Source organism: Myxocyprinus asiaticus, chromosome 17, assembly GCF_019703515.2.
Source record: "Myxocyprinus asiaticus isolate MX2 ecotype Aquarium Trade chromosome 17, UBuf_Myxa_2, whole genome shotgun sequence".
Classification (NCBI taxonomy): domain Eukaryota; kingdom Metazoa; phylum Chordata; class Actinopteri; order Cypriniformes; family Catostomidae; genus Myxocyprinus; species Myxocyprinus asiaticus.
In genome coordinates, this window is record NC_059360.1 from 33,999,038 (window position 1) to 34,024,512 (window position 25,475).

Genomic DNA, 25,475 nt, shown 5'->3' on the forward strand with positions numbered 1-25,475 from the left:
TTCACCGAGTCATGTGACAAAACAACAAGAGTAGAGTTTCTAGTTTCATCGGATAAATGCCATTTAAAATATTTATCACGAAACGGTATGCTGTTAAACACAATGACTACATACGTGGACTATAAGCTAATTTTACTTAAAATTGCCTATATTCACTGTGCATTATCACACTGAGAATCAATGGATGCATCCAAAAGCTGGAAAATGTTGCTTTCAGAGGCTGTATATGGAGTTTGGTTGAAAATAAGTGCATTTCAAACTATTATGAGACCAGTGCAGACAGACAACACACTGGACGTTAAGTCATTCCCTAATTAGGGAGCAAGGGAGAATCCTATAACTTTCCTATGCAGCCAAGTGCATTCACTCCAAACATCTGGTAAAAAGTTCAGTTTCAGGCTGCAGATGATGTTTGGACCACTCAACATGTTTGAGAGACATTGGACAATTGTAATCAGTATATATATTCACAATGTTTTCTGCAAAATTTTATTTTAACATGGTTAGCAGTGATTGGATGATGCTGGCCATTACTTTGAATCAGAACTGTTTATGCTAATTTGTAATGTAATGTCTGTAACATCTCAAAAACATGAATAACCAACTCTCATGGAAACATAATAAACAATTTGATTAAAAAAAAAACTCTGACTTTCTATAGCTTGGTATTATTTAAAGTCCCACTGTCCACATACAGTATGTAGACATTCATTTTAATTTTTTTCTGTATGTTTCTTAGGGGCTAGTTACAAATCAAAAAGGGGAATGGAAAATTCACACAACAGCCACGCTCGGGTCTCAGGAGGTTAAAGGCAGGATAACCAGTAAGAAAATCAGTGGTGTAACGTACAAATCACAAAGTTTATTTAGTATGATCCCACGTGTTTTTCGAGATTATGATGAGAACATTTGCTTGAATATAGAAATACTGGGCTAAACTATTAGTAACAATATTTGACAGAAGGAAACCAAAGTAGAAGTTGATGTGGTATGTTATTTAACTGAGTCTTGTGTATGTATTAAATGAATAGGCAAAATGTCATAAAACATCTTGAAACGCTGGAGGAAGCGGAGAAATTGAAAACGAAAGAATTGTCTGCTGAGAATTTCAAAGACTGTGTGTACATGCAACCCATGTTGTTCCAACTTAAGGCAGTAATTCCGGAGTTCTTTTAAAATATTTTTATTTGTTACACAACTAAAGGATTTACAACTCTCTACAGTGTCATGTAATAATTACAAACATTTTAATAATAAGATTCTAAATGGAGGTGTGTGAATGCATAGATGGAAATTGTAAGTGTGTATGAGGGTAAACAGAAAGAAAGAAAGAAAGAGAGAGAGAGCCTATGTGTCAGTGTGTTTTTTGTATATGTATGTATGTATGTATGTATGTATAAGTGGGGATTGTGGTTTTGTGTGAATATTTCTAATTATCAATTAGAAAACATGAATATGCAATTAAAGTTACATATATTTGATCTGTGCTGTAAAAAAAAAAAAAAAAAAAAGAAAGAAAGAAAGAAAAAAAAAACATTTCTGTAAAAAATAAAAAAGAGCTTTTCCTTTTTGACCTAATGTTCACTTGGCATTTCATTCTCTGTATTTTCTTTCTCATAAATGTAACATCCCACCTTTCCAATGTTCACACCCTTTGGTCCAAAAAGGTACCCATAGCAGGGCACATGGCAGTAGGGCTTGCCCTCGTGCTGCAGTAAACAAAAAGCATTATTAGGGAGACTGAATTACTGATTAAGTGACCATTATGGTAAATGTTACACAATATTGCATTACAATAATTTAATCCAGTATTGCTTACATAACCTCAATTTAAGTTCCAACCTAAGTTGAAATAGTGTAATTTAAATAATATTTAGACTTTTTACAATTATGGAAAATGAAAATGCAAAATTAAGCTATCTATCAGAGATATTAAAAAGATGTTAAGCGTTGATAGTTGAGTACCTCTGCATGGCCACCAGGGGTCAGTGTTTTTTTGCACCTCACACAGCGAAGGCAAGGCCTGTGCCAGTTGCGCCCCAAAGACATCACCTTCTCAGCTGCAGCATTAGACCATGATATCATCACATTACATCACAAATTACATCACATCAGTACTGTTGATAGTGAAAGTGCTGTTTTTGGTGGTAAAGTATTACAAATGAAAATATAAATGTTACTTTTTTTTTATTTTAAATGGTAGATTTTAAAATGTAAAATAGAATTTTGGATCTAAACTGTCAATCAGTGTTTGGGGCAAAAATATGGCTAGAAGCACACAAATACATGTACATTTTTAATTTTGCACTCAAGCACAAATTTAAAGTAAATGTCATATACCTCTGACTTGCACCTGAAACCTATTTTAAAACCTTGCATTTTTTTTTTTTTTTTTTTTACTGGAATTCTTTGTTCTTTTTAAAAATGAACTAACAGTTTCACAGTGGTCAGACAGAATGCTGCATATATCGACCACAGCAGCACAAATCCACACACACACACACCACAGAAATTCCTGAAAGTTCTCAAGTTCTCAAAAAAAAAAACAAAAAAAAAAACAAAATCACATTTATGATTATTCGGACTCACCAAAATAAACTGCTTTTCCACAGCCAGGACACAGATAAGTCTCTCCAGCAAACATACGTGTAGGAGCAGTAAGAGCTACAAACAAACACAAAACCTTTAAGCTTTCTGTTTCAGCTTTGCATCTGAACCATCTCATAAATTGTTATAAAGATTTCTGACTTGTGACTCCTAATATTGTATGTCTACGATATCTGTAGATAGAAATCAGTAGATGTGTCAGTTTAATATCATTATTACATTTATTTATTGCTTTGGTAAGTAGCCATGTAATTAGCAGGATAATGTACAGTCAGGTGGTTACTATCGAAAAAAAATAAATCCCAACAGGGTGATCAGGATTAGTGTTTGACCGATATGGGTTTTTTAATGGCCGATGCTGATATCCAGAGAGCAGGGTGGCCGATATAATGCAAGTATGTCATAAAATTTAATATAGCAAAAAACATATGCATGCACTTTCTATAAAAGATTATTAACTTTTATTTAGCACTATAATTGCTCAATTTTACACAAAACTTTAACTTTGTAAAAACAATTGAAAAAAGCAATCTCTTGAGCAGCAATCTCCTGACAGTCTTCAGTTTACATGGCCCGTATCGCCTGCTTGGAGTTTCACGGACTGACCGTCATGCAACATTTGCTTTGTGAGGTTCTTGAATTACATCTGTTTAAATGAGGCAACCACATATTTGCAAACGGTATAAAATGTTAGTTTTATTGCTATTTGCCTTTATATCATTAGACAAGACAGTTAAAAGTTATAGGGAACTGTTGAGGAGAGAGTGAGAGGAAGAATGAAACTAATCGGCCAAACAGGAAAATTTATCAGGATCTTGATTAGTGGTTGAACGTTATATCATAGAGGACAATAAATCGGCCGATATTCAGAATTTTTAAATAATCAGCATGGGTTAATTTATCGGCCATTGCGATACATCGTTCAAACACTGATCAGGATTCTGATGCAAAGTGGACTGTACCCTACATTTATGACAAAACTGTCTAAATATCTTCATGTTTGGAATTTATTGAAGGTCAATCTCAGGCTGGTGTGATTAAAGTGAAGTTGTGCTGTGTATAATCCAGCACTGATAATGATCTGTGTGGCACTTCCGTTCTTGTAACTACAGAATAAAAAAATAGTTTTGTCTCACATCTCAGCAATTTTAGCCGTTAACAGTTTTAGATCATAATTGTTTCTCCTGGGTTCATTTTATCTACGTGACCTCTGCAGAGGTTCAGTCAAACCCATGGCACTAGATTCACGTGTTTAGGAAACAGATTACGTTCAGAGAAATTTCTCCAGACGATTCCACAATGGTCTTTTAATATGTCCTTAAAACCCTCCCCTAACATTCCTCTAACATTCCCGCCTGTCGGAAAACACCTATTAAGGGGAAATATTTCAGGAAGGGAGCCAATCAACGAAGGCCATTAAAATTCCACTGTGTAAAATCCCAAGGGGGACACTTAAAATAAAACATCCCCCTACCCCTCCATCACTACACACACATTTCATGCCTCCCTCCCACTCAGTGTGTGTGTGTTTTAAAAAGTGCTCAGAAAGTGTTGTGTATTATGGAATGTGTGGAACAATGTAGCTTGGAAGAGTGGGTCTATATACACTACCAGTCAAAAGTTTTGAAACACTTGACTGAAATGTTTCTCATGATCTTAAAAATCTTTTGATCTGAAGGTGTATGCTTAAATGTTTGAAATGAGTTTTGTTGACCAAAATATAATTGTGCCACCATATTAATTTATTTCATTATAAAACTAAAATTTAATAAAAAATAAAAAAAATAAGTCAATAAGTGCCAAACATAGATGGGAACTCCTTCAATACTGTGTAAAAAGCATCCCAGGGTGATACCTCAAGAAGTTGGTTGAGAAAATGCCAAGAGTACATTTCTGCAAATTCCAGGCAAAGTGTGGCCACTTTGAAGATGCTAAAATACAACACAGTTTTGATTTATTTTGGATTTTGTTTAGTCACAACATAATTCCCATATTTCCATTTATGTTATTCCATAGTTTTGATGACTTTCCTATTATTTTAAAATGTGAAAAAAATTATAATAAAGAATGAGTGTTTCAAAATTTTTGACCAGTAGTATATATTTTTATATTGAAAAAAAAAAAAAAAAAAAAATATATATATATAAATATATATATATATATATATTTGTGTGATGTGTTTGTCCTTTTCACATTGTTTGAGAGAATGCAAAATGAGTATCTGTTGCTGAGTGTTTGTCTGCACATGTGTGTGAGCACCCCATAGGCAATTTGTTGTTCTTAAACAGGAAATGTAGTTATGGGTTTAATATCCTCTTTCATATAATACACCCAAAGTTAAAAAGTGCTGAAAATCTCATACAAATCTGTGTGTGAGAGTGTGCTTAAAATTACCTTTAGGTTGATGATAGGTAATCTGTGTGTTGGTCCAAGGTGTAGTGGGTGATCCTTCTGAAGGACTGCTAAATGATTTGTCGACAGGTGTTTGAGGTGGCGTGTCATATATGTAAGACCCCGCCCCTCCAATATTTACACCTACCAGTGAGAGATCAGAACAGTGAGTACCCTTCCATTACTTTATGTGAGTGTTTGGGGTCGATAAAGCTCATATCTAAATGGTCAGACTCTCTTAATGTAGATAGCATTATGTAAAAGCCAAAAATAAATTGTTCCTTGTGATCCTGATAAAATTGTATTACTGCAGAATGACACACACTTGGATAGTATCACATATGCTCAAATAAGCACTCCTCTGAGTGTGGTTTAACATAACCTAAACACTGAAGCATCTTATCAAACATTACATTTTCCTACTGCTAAACACACACACACCCCTCAATTACCAACCATGCATGTCTGTCTCACTCTCTCTTATGTCATCATAGGGTCTGCTTAAACTCTTCTAGTGTCTGCAGTGTTTAGGAAGACAGAGGGACTTTTAAAAATATAAATACACTGTATGTGTGGGTGCATGTGATCATGTGTATGCATTTGGAATAATGGGGAACATTGTTGGGACTACAGTTTAAATCAGGGTTGTGAGGGTTACTTTTTAAATGTAATCCATTACAAATACTTGGTATGACTACTTAGTAAAAAATTTAATTAGCAACAATCCAATTACTATAATAAGAAAGTAATGTAATGAAATTACTTCCATTTACTTTTGGATTACCTTAAGTTCACATATGTGGATAAAGTCAAAAGAAAAGCAATATGATCTCGAAAACATGTTTGAATAATATTATGAGTCATGTAATTATATATACACTTTATATACTATATAAATATATATATTATATAAAATGTGTATATATATATATATATCACACACACACACACACACACACACACACACACACACACACATACTGTATATAAACATGAAAAACAGGGACACTGCCTCCTTAATTGAAAAACAGAATATGTTTAAATGTAGAACTCTGCATTTTTAAACAAAACAGGTAAGTCCTCTATCTGCTATATAAAATGGTTTATTTTCTCATCAAGCAAATATAGTAAGAACAGATGCACTGAATTGTCTTGGTTAACATTAAACAAAATCGGACAGGATATACCCCAGAAACACTGCAAGTTTAATTCTGGCATAGAATGCAGTTAGGGTGTAGACTAACTGCCACCATTCATTAACTTACGACTGCAATAGGTAGATCATAGGCTTATCATCTTAATCATCATCATTATTATTAATGCAATATGTCCAGTGTCTTTCCTCTGCTTGCTCATGATCCACAGTCCAACATCACCAGCTAATTTTTATGGGTGATTCAATGTTAACATTTAAAGAGGATTTTAATGACAAACATAAAAAAACAAAAAAACAGTAACTGACAATTCTAGTTTTAAAGAATAGATTGAAATAGATTTAAACCTTTTTAGTGTGTCTTTACTTATTTCTACTTTCTACAAGTTTTGAAATGTTAAATTTGCCAGAATTTCTCCTTCACCCAGACTGTAATCAACAAGTATCAAAATCAGATAAATTATCCATTGCAATTTTTCCATAAGAACTTAATAACATTTTGAATTAATTTGGTATTTGTGTGTACAATTTGGATTTTTTAATAATGAAAAAAAAAAAAGAAATGCGGTCTCTACTGCTGTTGTCATTATATCATGAAAGCATTTCAGAGAACAACTTAAGTTATGATGGAAATGAGAAGTGAAGTGACAGTGAAGTTTCGCTAGTAGGCATACCATGTATGGGAGGAGTGATCATTTATTCGCTTCAATATGGAACATGTTCCTTTCTGCTGTACTATCAATGATACGCAATTCATGCCACAGTACTAACAGATATTCCTGCTCCCGCGAAATGATTGACAGACACTCAAATGGCGAAACTATCATGGAACACTTATAAAAAATGTAAAGGTGCACTCAGTAACTTTTGTCTTTGTGTCATCTTGGACTTACACTGACACCTAGCGGCTTGGATGCAGCATCATTTAAAAGCAATAGTTTTCAGTCTCAGATGCCACTGTAGAAATTTAGTATTCACAGTCAGCCATGATTATTTTAATCAGTTAGTGAAAGTGTCAAATAACAGGATGGTTACTGAGATTAAGTGAGTAGTATTTGGCTGGTCATGTGATTCTAACATGGCAGCACCCATGTGTGGACCCTCTACATGTAGAATAAAACAGCTTTTATAAGGATACTGATATGACTGCAGTTTTCATTTTAATGTGCGTGGTCATGATTTTCTACATATATTGCAAAATTACAATTCTTGTCTTTAGGAGTTAAACTTTGATGAGAAAAAAATTACTGAGTGCACCGTTAATCAACCTAGCTTTGTGTGGGTCTTACCTTTAAATGCTTCTTTAAATTATATGTCGGGTCCTTGAAAAATGACAGCATCTTCACAGATGAAAGGCATTAATTGCACTGCACTGTAATGATGTTTACCTTCTCTCATTTGAATAGACAAGAATGTTGAAATTTTCATGAATTTGTGGTGTTGCAAGTTTATGTTCTTGCGAAGTGGACATAAGGCTGTGTTGTCATCTATACACATCAGTTTGGCATGTGTGTACTTCATATTCTTTTTCTCTCCTGTCTTTGCTTAATCTGTTAAGTGAGATACATCTCCACTTCACTGAACCCTAGTCATTTGCTTTAACTGAAAAAAGATCCCATTAGAGTTTTAAAATAAGGTACTGAATGAAATATCATTTAAGATCTGTCGAAAACACCTCTTAATCTGGACTGATTCAACCTGTAGTACTTACAGTACTGTAACAAGATTCTAGCAGATATTAAAGGAAGAGTTCACCCAAAATGACTGTTCTGTCATTATTTACTCATCTTCATGTTTCAAACTTCAATATATAACTTTATGATATTTTGAAGGATCTCTGGAATGCTCTTTTTTACACAACAGTAGCATATTGCGACCAGGCTATGAAAACATAATATAAAAGTGGTCAATATTAGGAACTGACTGAGATTTAATTTGTTTTTAACTGATAATCCTCCCCTCTGCTAACAGGGTGAGTATCAGATGACAGAATTTTCATTTTGGGGTAAACCAACCCTTTAAAACTTGGACAGTTATTGGGAGTGAAAGAACTTTTTATTTTTTTTATTTTATTTTTTAGTTTGTTACAGTTTACCTTTTTTTTTTTTTTTTTTTTTTTAATCATGCACACAAGCACACAGTAAAGAACTAGCCTAAGTTCTTTATACACTTCATGTTTTAACTGATGAACTACAAAGTTCTTTCTGTCTGCGGCTAACAAACTGACAATTAAGAGCCCTTTTCTGTATTTTTTCCTGTCTCTCTCACTGGATAGGGTTTCCAGAGGCGAGTGCACTGTCCTTAGTTGTAGTGTTGTTCTAAAAGTCACTGAGAGTCAGATGTCTTTAAATGAGCCCCGATTCAAACCCTCATTTCCTGTATATGGTCACACGAAGCACACTGATCCACTTGCACAAAAGACCCAAATACACATTAGCGACACACATGAAAGCCTGTCAGCCCCAACAGCATCACTCGGCAAGTTCTGAAGTAGGAAATACACTATATTTCTATGCAAAGTATCTCTCTCATGCATGCACATTCATACACTTACAAACACAAACATGCTATATAAACCATTATTATTTATTGTACATACCTTTTGGTCCAAAGAGGGTCCCGTAGCATGGTTTATGACAGTATGGCAATCCATCATGCTGTTTGAGATAGAGAGCACAACAAACTTATTGGCAGCTAAATAAATAATCAAATTAGCTAAAATATTTAATTAAACATGCATGGGGTGGGGGGATGTGTAAATCTTTATGAATGACATGTATTCCAATTCTGTGGAATACAAAGTTTTATGCACATGCAGATTCCATGTGGGTTGACTCATTTTGAAGCACTGATACTTAACCAATAGAAATGCTCTCAAAATATTCAAAGCTTACAAATAATAATTATCTTTCAATAAGATCCTGTACATTCTTAAATATAAAAAAATTGGCTGCCACTCAACTCCTACTTTTCAATCAAGGTAAGATTTTTAGCTGTGTATGTATGTGGGAGACAAAATGAGAGAAAGAGAGCTGTGTCAGGCTGGATTTGTCAGGAGTCATTGTTTATCCTTCTGTTCCTTCCTGCCCCTCCCAGGGTGCATAAAAAGACCCAGTCAGGCCCAACTCAGACTGAAATTCAAGCCTTACACACACACACACACACACACACACACACACACACACACACACAGACACACCGGTTTGTGTATGTGTTTTTGTGTATGTATGCGCACAAGAGAGTTATCTGTAAGATTTAAAGCCAAATATCAAGCCATAAATTGTGAGACCAAGTGTTATATTAAAATAATCAAATATTAATTTGACTGAATGGGACTGAACAGTATAGTGCAGGGATAGTTCACCCAAAAATGTATTTACTCACCCTCATGTTGTTCCAAACTGATTAACTTTCTTTCGTGGAACATAAAAGGAGAAGTTAGGTATTATGTTAGGCGCATTGGCAGCCTCAGTCACCATTCAATTTCAATTGTATAGAAAAATCTGTTGTGCGAACATGTTTAAAAATTTCAAAGGAAAGCCAAGAGTTGAGGGTAAATTATGACAGAATTGCTATTTTTGGGTGAACTCGCCCTTTAACACCAATTAAAAACTATCTTACAGAAAACGCCCTCACTGTGCTGTGACACAAGCTAAAAATACAGTTTGTGTTCCCACCAAGAGCCGTCTCCCAAAGAATAGTTCAGGCACCCTGAACTCTAGTCTGAAAAGGCACCTGCAAAGAGCCAACACCAACAACATAACAACCTCCTGCTGTTTTGAACACAATAAGAGAAAAAGAGTTCAGAGGCTTCTCAAAATAAAGGGAATACAATGACAGAAATAAAAGAGTAACAAGATTAAAAATATCCTTCAGTGATATAATGAAAAGCTGTGTTAGTCCATTTTGTTTACATCAATCAAAAAGCAATAGAAAAGATAGACCCTCTTTAAAAGAAACTTGTTATAAGATAGATCTCACCTTGTAATTAAACTAAAGCTTTTTGTGTTCTGTGTTTAACTGTTCAAGCGTGAGTGTGTTTGTGAGGGACTGTGAAAGAGAGAAGAAAGAAATTAAGACTGAGAGGGAGGCAGAAAGCCAGAGGATTGTTTTCTGGTTTGAATGAACACTATCTTTGTCACGTCATTGTCCTTGTAATCATTCTGGTAATGAACAGTGAATGTGTGTGTGTGGATGTGAGAGAAAGTGTATATGCTTATAGATACCTACTTGTTCTGCAAAATGATTTCAACTGTAGCAGCTGTACTGGCCTGAACATGTGTCTGAAAATGACAGATTGTGCTATTTCTCCAGGAATTTCACTGCGGTTAAAAATATGATTTACATTTCCTGTAAGAGGCGAGTTGTAGTAAGACCCAGCACTAGAAATAACTGTTTCTTGTCTGGTTTCACCCAGTCAGTCTGTACATGGCTATTGTTGTCTGTCAATCTCTTGTATACATTTTTAAAACATTACTTTGAAAAAGTAATCTTAGAGTAAATAAAAGGATGTTTATTCTCCGTCCTTCATTTTTTGCCATTTTGGCTTTTGTGATACAATGTATGGGAGTAAGGGAATGTCTTCTTATGTAACAATTTGAAGAAAATAAGCAAGTCTAAATTTTCCCATCCAATAAAGAATTTCATAATTTCAATTTCTCCCTGTCAGTCAGAGAGCATTCCAGACAGCACCAATCAGGTTGCTATAAATACTTAGCATCTGTGTTTATGGTGCGTCTGCACCTTTCAATTCTTCCATAAACTTTTACCCTTCCACTCTGTAGACATTCAAAGGGATGCATGAATAATCATTTACCCCAGACATTAAGAGGGACACAAGACAACTCAGAGCACTGAACTAGAAAACATCTCCTAACATATTAGGCAGGACCGTCATACATATCAAGACAATGTGCAAGAGAGAAAAAACAAGGCAGGAAGAAAACACAATGAGGGAAGCAGAAACAGGAGTGGACACTCGTTTAGCATTGATGACCTAGAATCAGTGTCAACTTAGGGTGTGCGATCTTGTGCTAAACCATAACATTCAGGATGTTTGGCCCTCACTTTGAGAAACTCTGCTGTTATAGTACATACAGACCAAAAAGTAGGTCATCCAGAATCCCAATTTGTAATTTCTCTGACATTAGTGATCATGTCAGTGTGGTTTAATTCTGTATCTCAACTGGTAGAGCAAGGTGCTTTACAACTGAAAGGTCATGGGTTTGACTCCCAGGGAACACACATACTGATAAAATATATAGTCAAACTGGCCGATGAACTAACAGCTTTGAGAAACTGAATTGAGAACTAATCAATTGATCAGTGAAGTACACGAGAAAAAGACAATCTGTAATGTTGATATATACACCGATGAGCCAAAACATTATGACCACTCACAGGTGAAGCGAATAATGTTGATCATCTCCTAACAAGGCCACATGTCAAGGTCTGGGTAGACTAGATGATTCGTAGTCAACGTGTTGAATGCAGGAGAAATGGGCAATGAGCGACTTTGACAAGGGCCATATTTTTATGTACCATCAATCAACTGGGTCAGAGCATCTCTGAAACAGCAAGGCTTGTGGGGTGCTCCCGGTCAGCAGTGGTGAATACCTACCCAGTCCCAGTACCTGGTCTGAGGAGGGACAAACCACAAACCGGCGACAGGGTGTTGGGCACCCAAGGATCATTGCTGTGCAAAAGCTATCCTTTCTGGTTCGAACTGACAGAAGTTCTATTGTTGCACATGTCAGAAAATTGTAATGATGGTTATGGGAGGAATATGTCACAACACACAGTACATCGCACCCTGCTGCATATGGGGTTGTGTAGCCACAGACCGATCAGAGTGCCCATGAGCCTCTGGGTCCGGCCATTCATGTGGATGTCAATTTGACACGTGCCATCTACCTAATCATCATTGCACACCAGGTACACCTCTTCATGGCAATGGTATTCCCTGATGGCAGTGGCCTCTTTCAGCAGTATAATGCGTCCTGCCACACTGCACACATTGTTCAGGAATGGTTTGAAGGACATGATGAAGAGTTCATGGTGTTGCCCTAGCCTCCAAATTCCCCAGATCTAAGTCCAATTGAGCATCTGTCAGATGTTCTGGACTAACAAGTCCACCTCGCAACTTACAGGATTTGAAGGATCTGCTGCTAATGTCTTGGTGCCAGATACCACATGACAACTTCAAGGGTGTTGTAGAGTCCATGCCTCGGTGGGTCGGTGCTGTTTTGGCGGCATGCGGAGGACCAACATCATATTAGGCAGGTGGTCATAATGTTTTGGCTCATCAGTGTGTATATACACTTTTTGCCAAAAGTATTCGCTCATCTGCCTTTAGACGCATATGAACTTAAGTGACATCCCATTCTTAATCCATAGGGTTTAATATGACGTCGGCCCACCCTTTGCAGCTATAACAGCTTCAACTCTTCTGGGAAGGCTTTCCACAAGGTTTAGGAGTGTGTTTATGGGAATTTTTGACCATTCTTCCAGAAGCGCATTTGTGAGGTCAGACACTGATGTTGGACGAGAAGGCCTGGCTCGCAGTCTTCGCTCTAATTCATCCCAAAGGTGCTCTATCGGGTTGAGGTCAGGACTCTGTGCAGGCCAGTCAAGTTCTTCCACACCAAACTCGCTCATCCATGTCTTTATGGACCTTGCTTTGTGCACTGGTGCGCAGTCATGTTGGAACAGGAAGGGGCCATCCCCAAACTGTTCCCACAAAGTTGGGAGCATGGAATTGTCCAAAATCTCTTGGTATGCTGCAGCATTCAGAGTTCCTTTCACTGGAACTAAGGGGCCAAGCCCAGCTCCTGAAAAACAACCCCACACCATAATCCCCCCTCCACCAAACTTCACAGCTGGCACAATGCAGTCAGACAAGTACCATTCTCCTGGCAACCGCCAAACCCAGACTCATCCATCAGATTGCCAGATGGAGAAGTGTGATTCGTCACTCCAGAGAACGCGTCTCCACTGCTCTAGAGTCCAGTGGCGGCGTGCTTTACACCACTGCATCCGACGCTTTGCATTGCACTTGGTGATGTATGGCTTGGATGCAGCTGCTCGACCATGGAAACCCATTTCATGAAGCTCTCTACGCACTGTTCTTGAGCTAATCTGAAGGCCACATGAACTTTGGAGGTCTGTAGCGATTGACTCTGCAGAAAGTTGGCGACCTCTGCGCACTATGCGCCTCAGCATCCGCTGACCCCGCTCTGTCATTTTACGTGGCCTACCGCTTCGTGGCTGAGTTGCTGTCATTCCCAATCGCATCCACTTTGTTATAATACCACTGACAGTTGACTGTGGAATATTTAGTAGCGAGAAAATTTCACGACTGGACTTTTTGCACAGATGGCATCCTATCACAGTACCACGCTGGAATTCACTGAGCTCCTGAGAGCCGCCCATTCTTTCACAAATGTTTGTAGAAGCAGTCTGCATGCCTAGGTGCTTCATTTTATACACCTGTGGCCATGGAAGTGATTGGAACACCTGAATTCAATTATTTGGATGGGTGAGCGAATACTTTTGGCAATATAGTGTATATATATATATATATATATATATATATATATATATATATAAACATTGGAATAACTGGAGGCATCAATACATATTTTGAAATATTACTGTAATAATCAGAAAACATGACAGTTTTCTTTTATGTTATCTCAGAATCCAATATCAATTTTAGTCCTGCTTACCTCTGCATGGCCTCCGGGAGACAGAATCTTACTACAGCGTTCACATTTCAGACAGAAACGGTGCCAATTTTTCCCCAGAGAGGTTACTTTCTCCGCTAAATCAGGAAGAAAGACAGAGAGATGAGAAAGTAATGTATTCCCTGACCAATGATGAATATGTCAAGCTAAGGCTAACATTTTTCGCTGAAGAAATGCATATCTAAATTAGACACAACAAAATTTCCTATAGCAATAACCTTCTTTGTTAGTACAATAACATTACAACACAGTATTTTCTGAATGGAGAGATCTCAGAACTATTCTCAGCCTTAGACGGCACCCCCAGGGACCATTAACCTGTTGATGTGCAATGAATAATTGATGTATAATTTGTCAACATTATGAACAATTTTGAACAGCACACTATATGGTAAATGTGAACTAATTTAAGCAAAGTAAAGTCAAACCCATGGGTGGGGTCAATGAGCATCAACATGTTAATGGATGCATACTGAACACAAAAATGGCAAGAACTGGCTAAAAAAATTGCCAGAGCCAATCTAACTGGCTGTCTTCTCATAGTTTTTCATCATTTGTAATCAGTCCCTCAGGAAACAAATTAATGTTTATGTTACCAGGCTGCTAAATGATTACTTCAGAAGATAGTTGCTGATTTTGCTAATGTCTGCAAGATTAATAGCTTTGAAACATTGAGAGATATTCAGACTAATTAATTCTGGATCCAATCCAAAAAGTCTACAAACAGTGCTGTCTATAAACTTTTCTTGGAAACTGTTACGCTATTATTTAAGTGAGCTACCACTCTCACGTCAGTCAGAGCTGCATCATCAATTTCAGATTTACCCGCCCATAATGTCTCGTAAACTGTGGTTTGTCCCTTTATAATTATTGTTGCTGGAAATTTGGAGATCATTACAGGTGTCCAACTCAGCAAATGTTAAAATGTAGCTTAAAGGGATAGTTCACCCAAAAATACAAATTATCTCATCATGTACTCACCCTAATGCCATCCCAGATGTGTATGACTTTCTTTCTAACGCAGAACACAAACAAAGATGTTTAAAAGAATATCTCAGAATATCTCAGTGAATGGTGGCAAGAACTTTGAAGCTCCAAAAAGCACATAAAGGCAACATAAAAGTAATCCATAAGAATCCAGTGGTTAAATTCATATCTTCAGAAGCGTAATGATAGGTGTGGGTGAAAAACAGATCAATATTTAAGTCCTTTTTTACTATAAATTCTCCTCCCTGCCCAGTAGATGGCTATATGCACAAAGAATGTGAATCACCAAAAAAACAAAAGAAGAAGAATGAGAAAGTGACAGTGGAGATTGATAGTAAAAAAAAAAAAAAAGACTTAAATATTGATCTGTTTCTCACCCACACCTATCATATTGTTTCTGAAGACATGGATTTAACCATGTTGAAGTTGTATGGATTACTTTTATAATGCCTTTATCTGCTTTTTTGAGCTTGAAAGTTTTGGTCACCATTCACTTGCATTGTTTAGACCTACAGAGCTGAGATATTCTTCTAAAAATCTTTGTTTGTGTTGCAGAAAGAAAGTCATCAACATCTGGGATGGCATGAGGATGAGCAAATGATGAGAGAATTTTCATTTTTGGGTGGACTATCCCTTTAGTACAATTTTGTGTGTATGCCAATAGAGATGTTTTTGAAAACAGTACTCGCAAGAGTCACAATAGCTTTGTGAAAGTCTATCCATATGAAACACTGATTCTTTAGGGAGAATACTGTGTGTGTTTGGAGCTAAAAAGAAATGCAGCTTCAAAGCAGAGGAAATCAAACACGACTGTATCTGAAGAAACGCTCCAAATTCTGCATCTTGTTTCCCTGCAAACCCTGCTGAATCAAAAATGATTTCATCTTTGCAGTCAGATTTGCTCTTATCAAGCAGGTGCTGACATGAGCATCTTATCTCTGACCTTCACTGATTTTCACAAGCAGTTTTTGGGTGAAATAAAACAAAGAGCTTCACTAATATTCAACAGAAATTAAATCAATAAAAAAGTACAGTTGTGCTCAAAAGTTTGCATACCCTTGGAGAAAAATGTACCATTTTTAAAGAAAACATGAGTGAGCAGGCAAAACACATTTATTTTATTTCTTAGGGGATTCATATTCAACTGTACGTTATAACAGAATGACACAATCATAAAACAAAACATGGCAACAAAGAATAAAATGAAATGACCCCTATTCAAAAGTCTGCATACCCTTAGTTCTTAAAACTGTGTATTGCCCCCTTTAGCATCGATGACAGCGTGCAGTCTTTTGTAATAGTTGTCTATGAGGCCCCAAATTCTTGCAGGTAGTATAGCTGCCCATTCGTCTTAGCAAAATGCCTGTAGGTCATGCAAAGTCTTTGGTCGTCTTGTATGAATCGCACGTTTGAAATCTCCCCAGAGTGGCTCGATGATATTAAGGTCAGGAGACTGTGATGGCCACTCCAGAACCTTCACCTTTTTCTGCTGTAACCACTGGAGGGTAAACTTGGCCTTGTGCTTAGGGTCACTGTCATGCTGGAAAGTCCAAGAGCATCCCATGCGCAGCTTTCGTGCAGGAGAATGCATATTGTCTGCCAGTATTTTCTGATAACATGCTGCATTCATCTTGCCATAAATTTTCACAAGATTCCCTGTGCCTTTAGAGCTCACACACCCCCAAAACATCAGTGAGCCACCACCATGCTTAACAGTGGGGATGGTATTCTTTTCACTATAGGCCTTGTTGACCCCTCCCAAAACATAGCGCTTATGGTTGTGACCATAAAGCTCTATTTTGGTATCGTCACTGCTGTGAGGCGTGTCAAGGTGTTGTCGGGCATATTTTAACCGGGCTTTTTTGTGGCATTGGCGCAGTAAAGGCTTCTTTCTGGCAACTCGACCATGCAGCTCATATTTGTTCAAGTATCGTCATATTGTGCTCCTTGAAACATCCACACTGTCTTTTTCAGCAGCCTGTATTTCTCCTGAGGTTATCTGTGGGTTTTTCTTTGTATCCGAACAATTCTTCTGGCAGTTGTGGCTGAAATCTTTCTTGGTCTACCTGACCTTGGCATGGTATCAAGAGATCCCTGAATTTTCCACTTCTTAATAAGTGATTGAACAGTACTGACTGGCATTTTCAAGGCTTTGGATATCTTTTTATATCCTTTTCCATCTTTATAAAGTTCCATTACCTTCTTACACAGGTCTTTTGACAGTTCTTTTCTGCTCCCCATGGCTCAGTATCTAGCCTGCTCAGTGCATCCATGTGAGAGCTAACAAACTCATTGACTATTTATACAGACACTAATTGCAATTTAAAAAGCCACAGGTGTGGGAAATTAACCTTTAATTGCCATTTAAACCTGTGTGTGTCACCTTGTGTGTCTGTAACAAGGCCAAACATTCAAGGGTATTTAAACTTTTAATCAGGGCCATTTGGGTGATTTTTGTTATCATTATGATTTAAAAAGGAGCCAGACAACTATGCGATGATAAATGGCTTCATTTGATCACTATCCTTAAATAAAAGACATTTTTTTTTTTGCATGATCAGTCATATTTTCAAAATCAATGCCAAAATTTCACAATTTCTGCCAGGGTATACAAACTTTTGAGCACACCTGTACATATGTTAATCTTCAGTCATTATAATGCATAATAATATAAATATTTGGTTATGTTGCACAGCTTCCATTGCATAAAAACTTGCTTGTATGTGTTCTGTCACTCATGCTCTATCAGCTCCTAAATCAATAGTTCCAATTGTTCAAAGCAAACACACAGTAAACAGTCATGGACTTTGGAACACCAAGTGAAATATGTGTATAATTCAGACAAAAATGAATGGTTCAGTTTTTTGGAAGTCCCATAAAAAATGTGTGCTTGGAGCTCCATCAAAACCTTCCGCATATTCTCTGTATATGAATGCTGAGTGTATGTTGAAATACCCAACAAATGTGCTAAGATATGATACACATAAAAGGCAGATTGGTGTGTAAACACTGACATTGTGCTTTGGGCATGTGGGGGATTAAACCCACCTCCCCTAAATGCCTTACACACTAACCAACCGATATTCCTAGGGTCTGTCTGACTCTCCATCTCACACACACACACACACACACACACACACACACAAATAGTCAGGTCATATTCAGAAGTGCAAGCTCAGCGGGGATATCAAATCATCAAGCTGACACATCTCCTCTTCAGCACAGCCAGATACTCCATCCGCTAACCTGCAACAGTAGCACAACAGTGCCTCTCACTTTGTCCAAGTATCCCTTGCCAAATTCTTACGTAACACAATCGCCCAGTTCCCTTACGACTAAGTACACTTGACATTGTGTGACACTTGACTGTCCCCTATAAAAACAGGTGCACAAACACCATTTCCTCAGAATTTCTTCCTTCAAGACAGCAATCATCCCTTGTGTAGAAGCCTTCTACCTTCGCCATCAATATACACGAGTCAGCGGGAGGAATCTTCACGGGAAGACTTTCCGCTCCCCTGAAGTGCTCCGGCGAACATCATACCGTCTCGCCGATTGACGCGTCACTGGTGAATTGGCCTCAGTATCTTGATTCCCTGCAGCGCTTCGGCAGGGTTTGTGTATCCTTACAAAGCAATTGTATACTGTGTATTGTATATTGTGTGCTATAAATATATATTAATTTATACATTTATATATCTAAAAGAGTCACTTATGCATTTGCGTCTTTTTAAAGATGTTGTTCCATAAGTGTTCCTTGTGCGAGAGGCACATTCCACCGTCAGATCAGCATGAGAGCTGCATTTACTGTCTGGGCTTTGCCCACACAGAGACAGCTCTCATGGAGACAGACTGTCCTCACTGTGTGGGTATGAGTCTCAAGACGCTTCGCTCGTGAATGACCCTCGTTCTGAGGGACGATTCAGCCTCACGTGCCCTCCCAACCGCCACTTCTGTGATACCCGAGGATTCACACGAGGAGGCACAGCGGGGCCGCGAGGTCGAACAGGATGACTTTGAGGTGGTCCTCGTGGCGGCACATCCCCGCGAGCCACTCAGTCTCCCCAAAGCACATGTTTTCCGATATGCTATGTGCGAGACGAGCTCCGACCTTCTGAAAGAGCGGGCGGCCTCGTCTCGTGCAGCAGTTCTGATGCTGGGGATGATAATGACGAAGTCATGTCTCTCGCTGCATCAGGCAAGTGGTCAGTTGATGATGCTGCGGCCCATCCCCCCAGCGAGGGAGAGGAAAGTGAAGAAGAGCTTCACTTTGAATGGTCTCCCCCAGAGGAACCTGAACAGTCTCGCCTCGATGAATGGTTCCTGGCAGTCCGGATGCCATCAAACGGCAGCATCCCGCAAATCTGCCCCATTCTTCCCCAAAGTTCATAACGAACTAAGTCCTGGCGCGCACCCTTCTCTGCACGCTCGTGGAGTGACGCCATCTCTTTAATGTGGATTACAGGGAAGAAAACGGTTATGCCCAATTACCCCCTGTGAAGGAGGCGGTAGCGGCACACCTCTGCCCAGCGAGTAACAGGCCGTGGAAATCACGCCCCATACATCCTTCCAAACCTTGTCAACGAACATCCACACTGGTGGGAAAAGCTTACTCAGCGGCAGGACAAGCTGGATCAGCTCTCCATGCAATGGCGGTGCTCCGGGTATTTCAAGCCGCTCCAGGTATTTCAAGTCAAGCTCCTCAAGCAAATGGATGAGCATGGTTTCGATCCAGAGGCATTCAAACAGCTCTGCACCGCTACAGACTTAGCGCTGCATACCACGAAAGTCACTGTTCAGGTCATCGGCAAGTCCAAGGGCAACCTGGCAGTTCTGGATCGACATATATGGCTGACTCTCACAGAAATGAGCGATAAGGAAAAAGCCACTCTGTTCGATGCTCCAGTGTCTCCAGCCGGCCTCTTTAGCAGCTCTGTGAATAAAGTTGCTGAGCGTTATGTCACAATTCAGCAACAGTCACAGGCTATGAGACACTTTATGCCCAAACAGAGTATATCACAGCCGGATCACCCTTGCTCTGTTTCGAGACAGCACCCGACTAAAAGCCCCATACCCGCTGCCTCACCGGCACCTGCATATCAGCACACGCAGCAAAAGCGCTCCTGATGGGCTCAACCCTTTGAAGCGGTCCGCGGTTCCCTCTGGGTCTGCTCCAAAAAAGGCTCGGCTGGAGACACAAAACATTGTTCCCCATCTTCCCACTACTGTTTGCCGGGAAAGAAATATTGTTGTTCAAAATGTTGTTTCTGTGTATTGCACTCAAATAAATGCAATAAAAAATGCAATAAGTGCAAAAAAGAATACAGCATTTGTTGCAAATTCATGAGATGCTCACAAATTCTCAATAAAGAGCCCTTTTTTCTCTTCAAAGCACACACATTATGCGCAACCAATTCCCTATCATGAGTGACGCATTATATCATACGGTAACAAACCGAATTGCCCTCTGTCCCGTTACGTGGACGTGTGGCGAGCCCTAACGGGTATTTCAGAATGGGTGCAAAAAAACGATTGAACCTGGTTATATGATCCATTTTGCACGCCGGCCACCCCATTTCAATGACGTTCTGTCTTCCACAGTTTCACCCAAAGAGACGCCAGTGTTACGAGCTGAAATACACAATCTCATCGTGAAAAACAAAATGTCTAGCACAAGAAGGGTTTTACAGCCATTATTTTCTTGTTCCAAAGAAAGACGGTGGACTTTGGCCGATCCTGGATCTGAGACATTTAAATCGTGCACTCACAAAGCGCCCATTCAAAATGATTACTCAGAAATGGATCTTATCACATGTATGCCCACATGATTGGTTTGCGTCGATAGATCTGAAGGATGCATACTTTCGTATCCAAAATTTATGACATCACAGGATATTTTTGAGATTTGCGTTAGAGGAAACAGCGTATCAATTCAAAGTCCTGCCCTTCGGACTGTCTCTGGCTCCTCGCACATTCACAAAGTGCATCGATGTGGTTCTCGCCCCTCTGAAACTGAGCGGCGTTCTCATCTTGAACTACCTCGACATTTGGCTGTTACTGGCGCAATCAGAGGCTCTGTTATGCCAGCACAGAGACTTACTGCTTCAGCATCTAAACAGCTTGGGCCTCAGTGTGAACTGGGTGAAGAGCACACTCTCCCCCTGCCAAAAAAATCTCCTTTTTGGGAGTTCGCTTCGACTCCATGAGCGGGCGCACCCACTTAACAAGCGAGCGCATTCAGGCCATTCTACAGTGTCTGTCTCAGTTCAAACTGGGGAGAACACTTCCACTGAAGCTGTTTCAGAAAGCATTGGGATTTATGGCAGTGGCAACCGCTGTATTTCTGACCTTAAGCTAGACGCACCAGAACTGACGTGTTCAGTCATGAACACCATTTTACAGGCCAGAGCACCTTCCACGAGATGCCTATATGTGCTAAAATGGAAGGTGTTCACTGATAGGTGTCTCTAACATGGCAAAGACCCAGTAAACTGCCCCATACATGAAATTCTCATATTTCTTCAAGAGCGATTAGATGCAGGACTCACCCCGTCGACACTCAAAGTATATGTGGCAACTATATCTGCGTATCACGCACATGAAGCTGGCACCTCTATAGGCAAGCATGATTTAATCATAAAGTTCCTTAAAGGAGCAAGACAATTAAACCCACCTCGGCCGGCTACAGTCCCGACTTGGGACTTAACTTTAGTCTTAAAAGCTCTCGCAGGGCGCCCCTTCAAACCTTTGGACTCTGTTGATTTGCGCATGCTCTCCGTTAAGACCACACTACTGCTGGCTCTAGACTCAGTAACACGGGTCGGTGACTTACATGCACTATCAATCGACAATTCATGTCTGGAATTTGGCCCCGGTCTTTCAAAAGCCACTGTCAAATCAAGAAAAGGCTATGTGCCTAAGGTCCTAACCACGTCCTTCAGAGTGCAGGTGGATCACCTTAAGGCCTTCTTTCCTCCTCCATTAATTCGGATGAGGAACAATAATTGCATTTGTTATGTCCTGTGTGGGCACTACACGTGTGCATTGAGCGTACACGCCAGTTCAGACTGTCTGATCAGCTCTTTCTATGCTTTGGAGGACGCACAAAAGGAATGTCCATCTCCAAGCAAAGACTTTCTCACTGGATTGTCAATGCAATTGCCCTGGCTTATGAATCGCAGGGTAAGACTTGCCCAATTGGTGTTAAAGCAAACTCAACTAAAGGTATGGCCTCCTCATGGGCATGGACGAATGGTGTGTCCTTACAGGACATATGTTTTGCAGCAGGATGGTCCTCTCAAAACACATTTGTAAGGTTTTACAACCTAGATGTAACCTTCTCATTCTCTCTTCATACATCCTCTCTTCATACGTCCTCTCTGTTTAGAGCGCTTGCTATCCATTGGCCAAATATATATAATTATGCTCCTCCCTTTTAGGATGAGCTCCACATCGTTTACACAACCGCTTGCATTAAGCCGTTGTAATTTACTGTAAGTCACAAGCACTTACATTATAAAAACCTCCCTTCCCAACTGGGTTCGTGAAGGAGTTAATTCATACTATATGACTATAGTTCATATATTCGTCCTGAGTGCTCCCATCCTGGCCCAACACGAGGGTCACTCACTGCGGCATACTCTTGTCGGTCGCTGTCCCACAAGACTGCGGCGTCATGCTTCCTTTCTGGGAGGTTATGTCGTGTAGTGCAGCGTGATGGGATTCTGTTCCCCATATGCATTAATAAACGCAATGTCAAGTGTACTGAGTCATAAGGGAGCATCTTGGTTATGAAAATAACCTCGGTTCCCTGAGACGAAGGGAACGAGACATTGCGAACGCTAGCTGCACTACAAGACTCAGAGTTCCTGAGGTACGAGCAATGCGCTCCTTGTTCTCAGTCAAAAATTCTGAGGAAATTGTGTTTGTGCACCTGTTCTTATAGCGGACAGTTTCGCGCCAAAACAGGCGGGGCTCAAACACCATAACCAATATTAGAATATTGGCATTATTGTAGAGAGGTTTCAACTAGGTTGTGTAAGAAGGCACTCCCCATATGCTTTAATAAACTCAATGTCTCGTTCCCTTCGTCTCAGGGAACCGAAGTTACATATGTAACCGAGACGTCCTCTTTTCACAGGCTATAGCATTTACTAACCCTGCGACTAGTGGATGCCGGGGCAGAACTACTAATGAGTATTCAACAATAAAGGGTCAGACTGGAGAACATCCTCTAATGCGGTTGTGGGAGCATCAGGGTCGGTTTTGCTTGACCTATTAATAACAATGCCTAGTTCTGCACAGGCTGCAACCTAAACCTAATGTTGTTATGTACAGTTTGGGGTCGTTGAAACCCCTATACTGTACGTGTAATAATTAATAGTAATTCTTATAATACCCTCTTATTTGTACCTAATTTGTTTCCCTCTGACAAGGTTAAAAGTAATTAGACCATATTATCCAGCCTATCCAGTACTTCAATTTGACCATAGCAAGTTCACATAGTTGAAAAGTACATTTAAATCTAATCCAGATAAACGAATACAGCGTGTATAGCAATCAGAATCTTAGCATGTAAAAATTAATGCATTTATTAATGTGATATCTGGGGTTTGATCAAGGAATATAAACACTTTACATACAATTATAAACATTTTTAAGTGTTAACCTGATACTGCAAAGTAAACAAATATTTTTTTTTTTTTACTAATTTGGGGTCTCTAAGACCCCAAGGAAAACATATGGGTTCAATTCAAACGATATATAATCTAATGTAAATATAGATTAAAAAACTAAATAAATTAAACAAATATGCCTTTCAAACACTTATTATGTAACACACTCTGTAAAGCTTTGCAGTACTTTATTCCCAAATTACCTTCGAACTTTCGTTATGTATTGTACATGCCCTGCAAGTTGAGTCTATTTCCAATTATACAATAATAATTAAATGAACTCGGTGTGCATATTTGTTGAGTAGATGAGTATCATTTCTAGTGGAAAAAGTCTCACCGAAATACACCGTCTTGTCGCATCTTGGACAAATGGACGTCATTCTCTAGAACAGTCTCGCTCGTACGCAGGTTCGGTTCGTCTCTCAAGTTCTCTGCCGGTCCCTCAACGATGCTGCATACTGTTTGCAACACAAGTCGCGCCACAGCGTTTATTTAACTTTAAAGAGCGCCCGTGCTTGTCTCATGTATATTAAATACGTTACGAGACGTTCGAACAGTAAATCTAGCTGATTGGCTGAAACAAGATATACATTATTAAGTAGGAGCTAGAGTGGAAAGCTGGCGAAATTTCCTTCTATGATGAAGGCTTCGCTCGTGAATATTAATCAGGTAACGTGAATGCACAAGAAGTACCAAGCAACACCAAATTGAACTATTTAATATTCATCGCCTTCGCCATAGTTGGATTCGTAATTTAGCATCCCGCCTTCTTTTGAGCTGCGTGGCACAGTTGCACCACGACTTTTTGGCTTGACCAATGAGGAATGTTACTTTATACGTCAATCAAAAACAACAGCTCCCAAAGATACTACTTAAAAATGTTCTGTAATACTGTCTGGCCAGCCTTTTCAAATGTAGATAGATTCTTATTAAAACGCAAGATTTAAGAGTTCACGTGTCTGCAATTGTACCTCTGCACCTTAAAGGAATATTCCGGATTCAATACAAGTTAAGCTTAATAGACAGCATTTGTGGTATAATGTTGATTACAACAAAAATATTTTGACTCGTCCATCGTTTTCTTTAAAAAAGCAGAAATAATGGTTACCGCGAGGCACTTACACTTTAAGTGAATGGTGCCATAGCATAAACGTTAAATAGCCTACCCAACGTTTCAAATGTATAGCCACAAGACGTAAACAATATGTGTTAAACATGATTTTAGTGTAATAAAATCGGTTACTAACCTTTTTCTGTGTAAAGTTATAGCCAATTTTATCACTTTGTTGGATGTAATGTCAACAAACCCTAAAATGACTGTAAAAACGACCATTTTAGCTCAAATAATACACAAGCTTTAACAGAAGAATTAATGTAAGTGCTTTTATAAAATTATAAGCTTCACATTTCTGCCTTTAAACCCTCCAAAAATTGGCCCCATTCACTACCATTGTAGTGCCTCACTGTAGCTTCGAACTTTTTCTATTTTTTTTTAAAGAAAAGGAGAGGCGAGTCAATCAATCTATCTATCTATCTATCTATCTATCTAAATACAAAATATGCAAACTGTTATTGTGGAGGAATATGATTTTGATCTTGTCTTTTATTCTTTCGGGACTCATGCTCAAATACTGCCACCTGCTGGTGTGGAAATCTGTTGTCATAAAAAAAGATCTTTTTGCAGAGACAGCTAGACCACAAACACGGCAACCACAGCACCCCCCTTAAAGGTTAAACAGAAGGATTTATACTTCCAAGATATACAGGATGTATGCATTTATTTTAAATGTATACATATATATGTATGTATATATATATATATATATATATATATATATATATATATATAAATGTATACATATATATATATGTATGTATGTATATATATATATGTATACATTTAAAATAAATGTATAC

General features: G+C 38.8%; 1 protein-coding gene across 1 annotated transcript; it reads right to left on the bottom strand.

Annotated features, from left to right (window-relative positions):
• Positions 1-1,491: 1,491 nt before the first annotated feature.
• LOC127455586 (cysteine-rich protein 2-like) lies at positions 1,492-24,136 on the bottom strand. The gene is made up of 7 exons (XM_051723608.1): positions 23,896-24,136; positions 13,879-13,973; positions 8,751-8,808; positions 5,002-5,142; positions 2,590-2,664; positions 1,966-2,060; positions 1,492-1,709 (listed from the first exon to the last, which is right to left on the bottom strand). The coding sequence occupies exons 1-7, from the start codon at positions 23,936-23,938 to the stop codon at positions 1,575-1,577; spliced, it is 642 nt and encodes a 213-aa protein (XP_051579568.1). The 5' UTR covers positions 23,939-24,136; the 3' UTR covers positions 1,492-1,574.
• Positions 24,137-25,475: the final 1,339 nt, after the last annotated feature.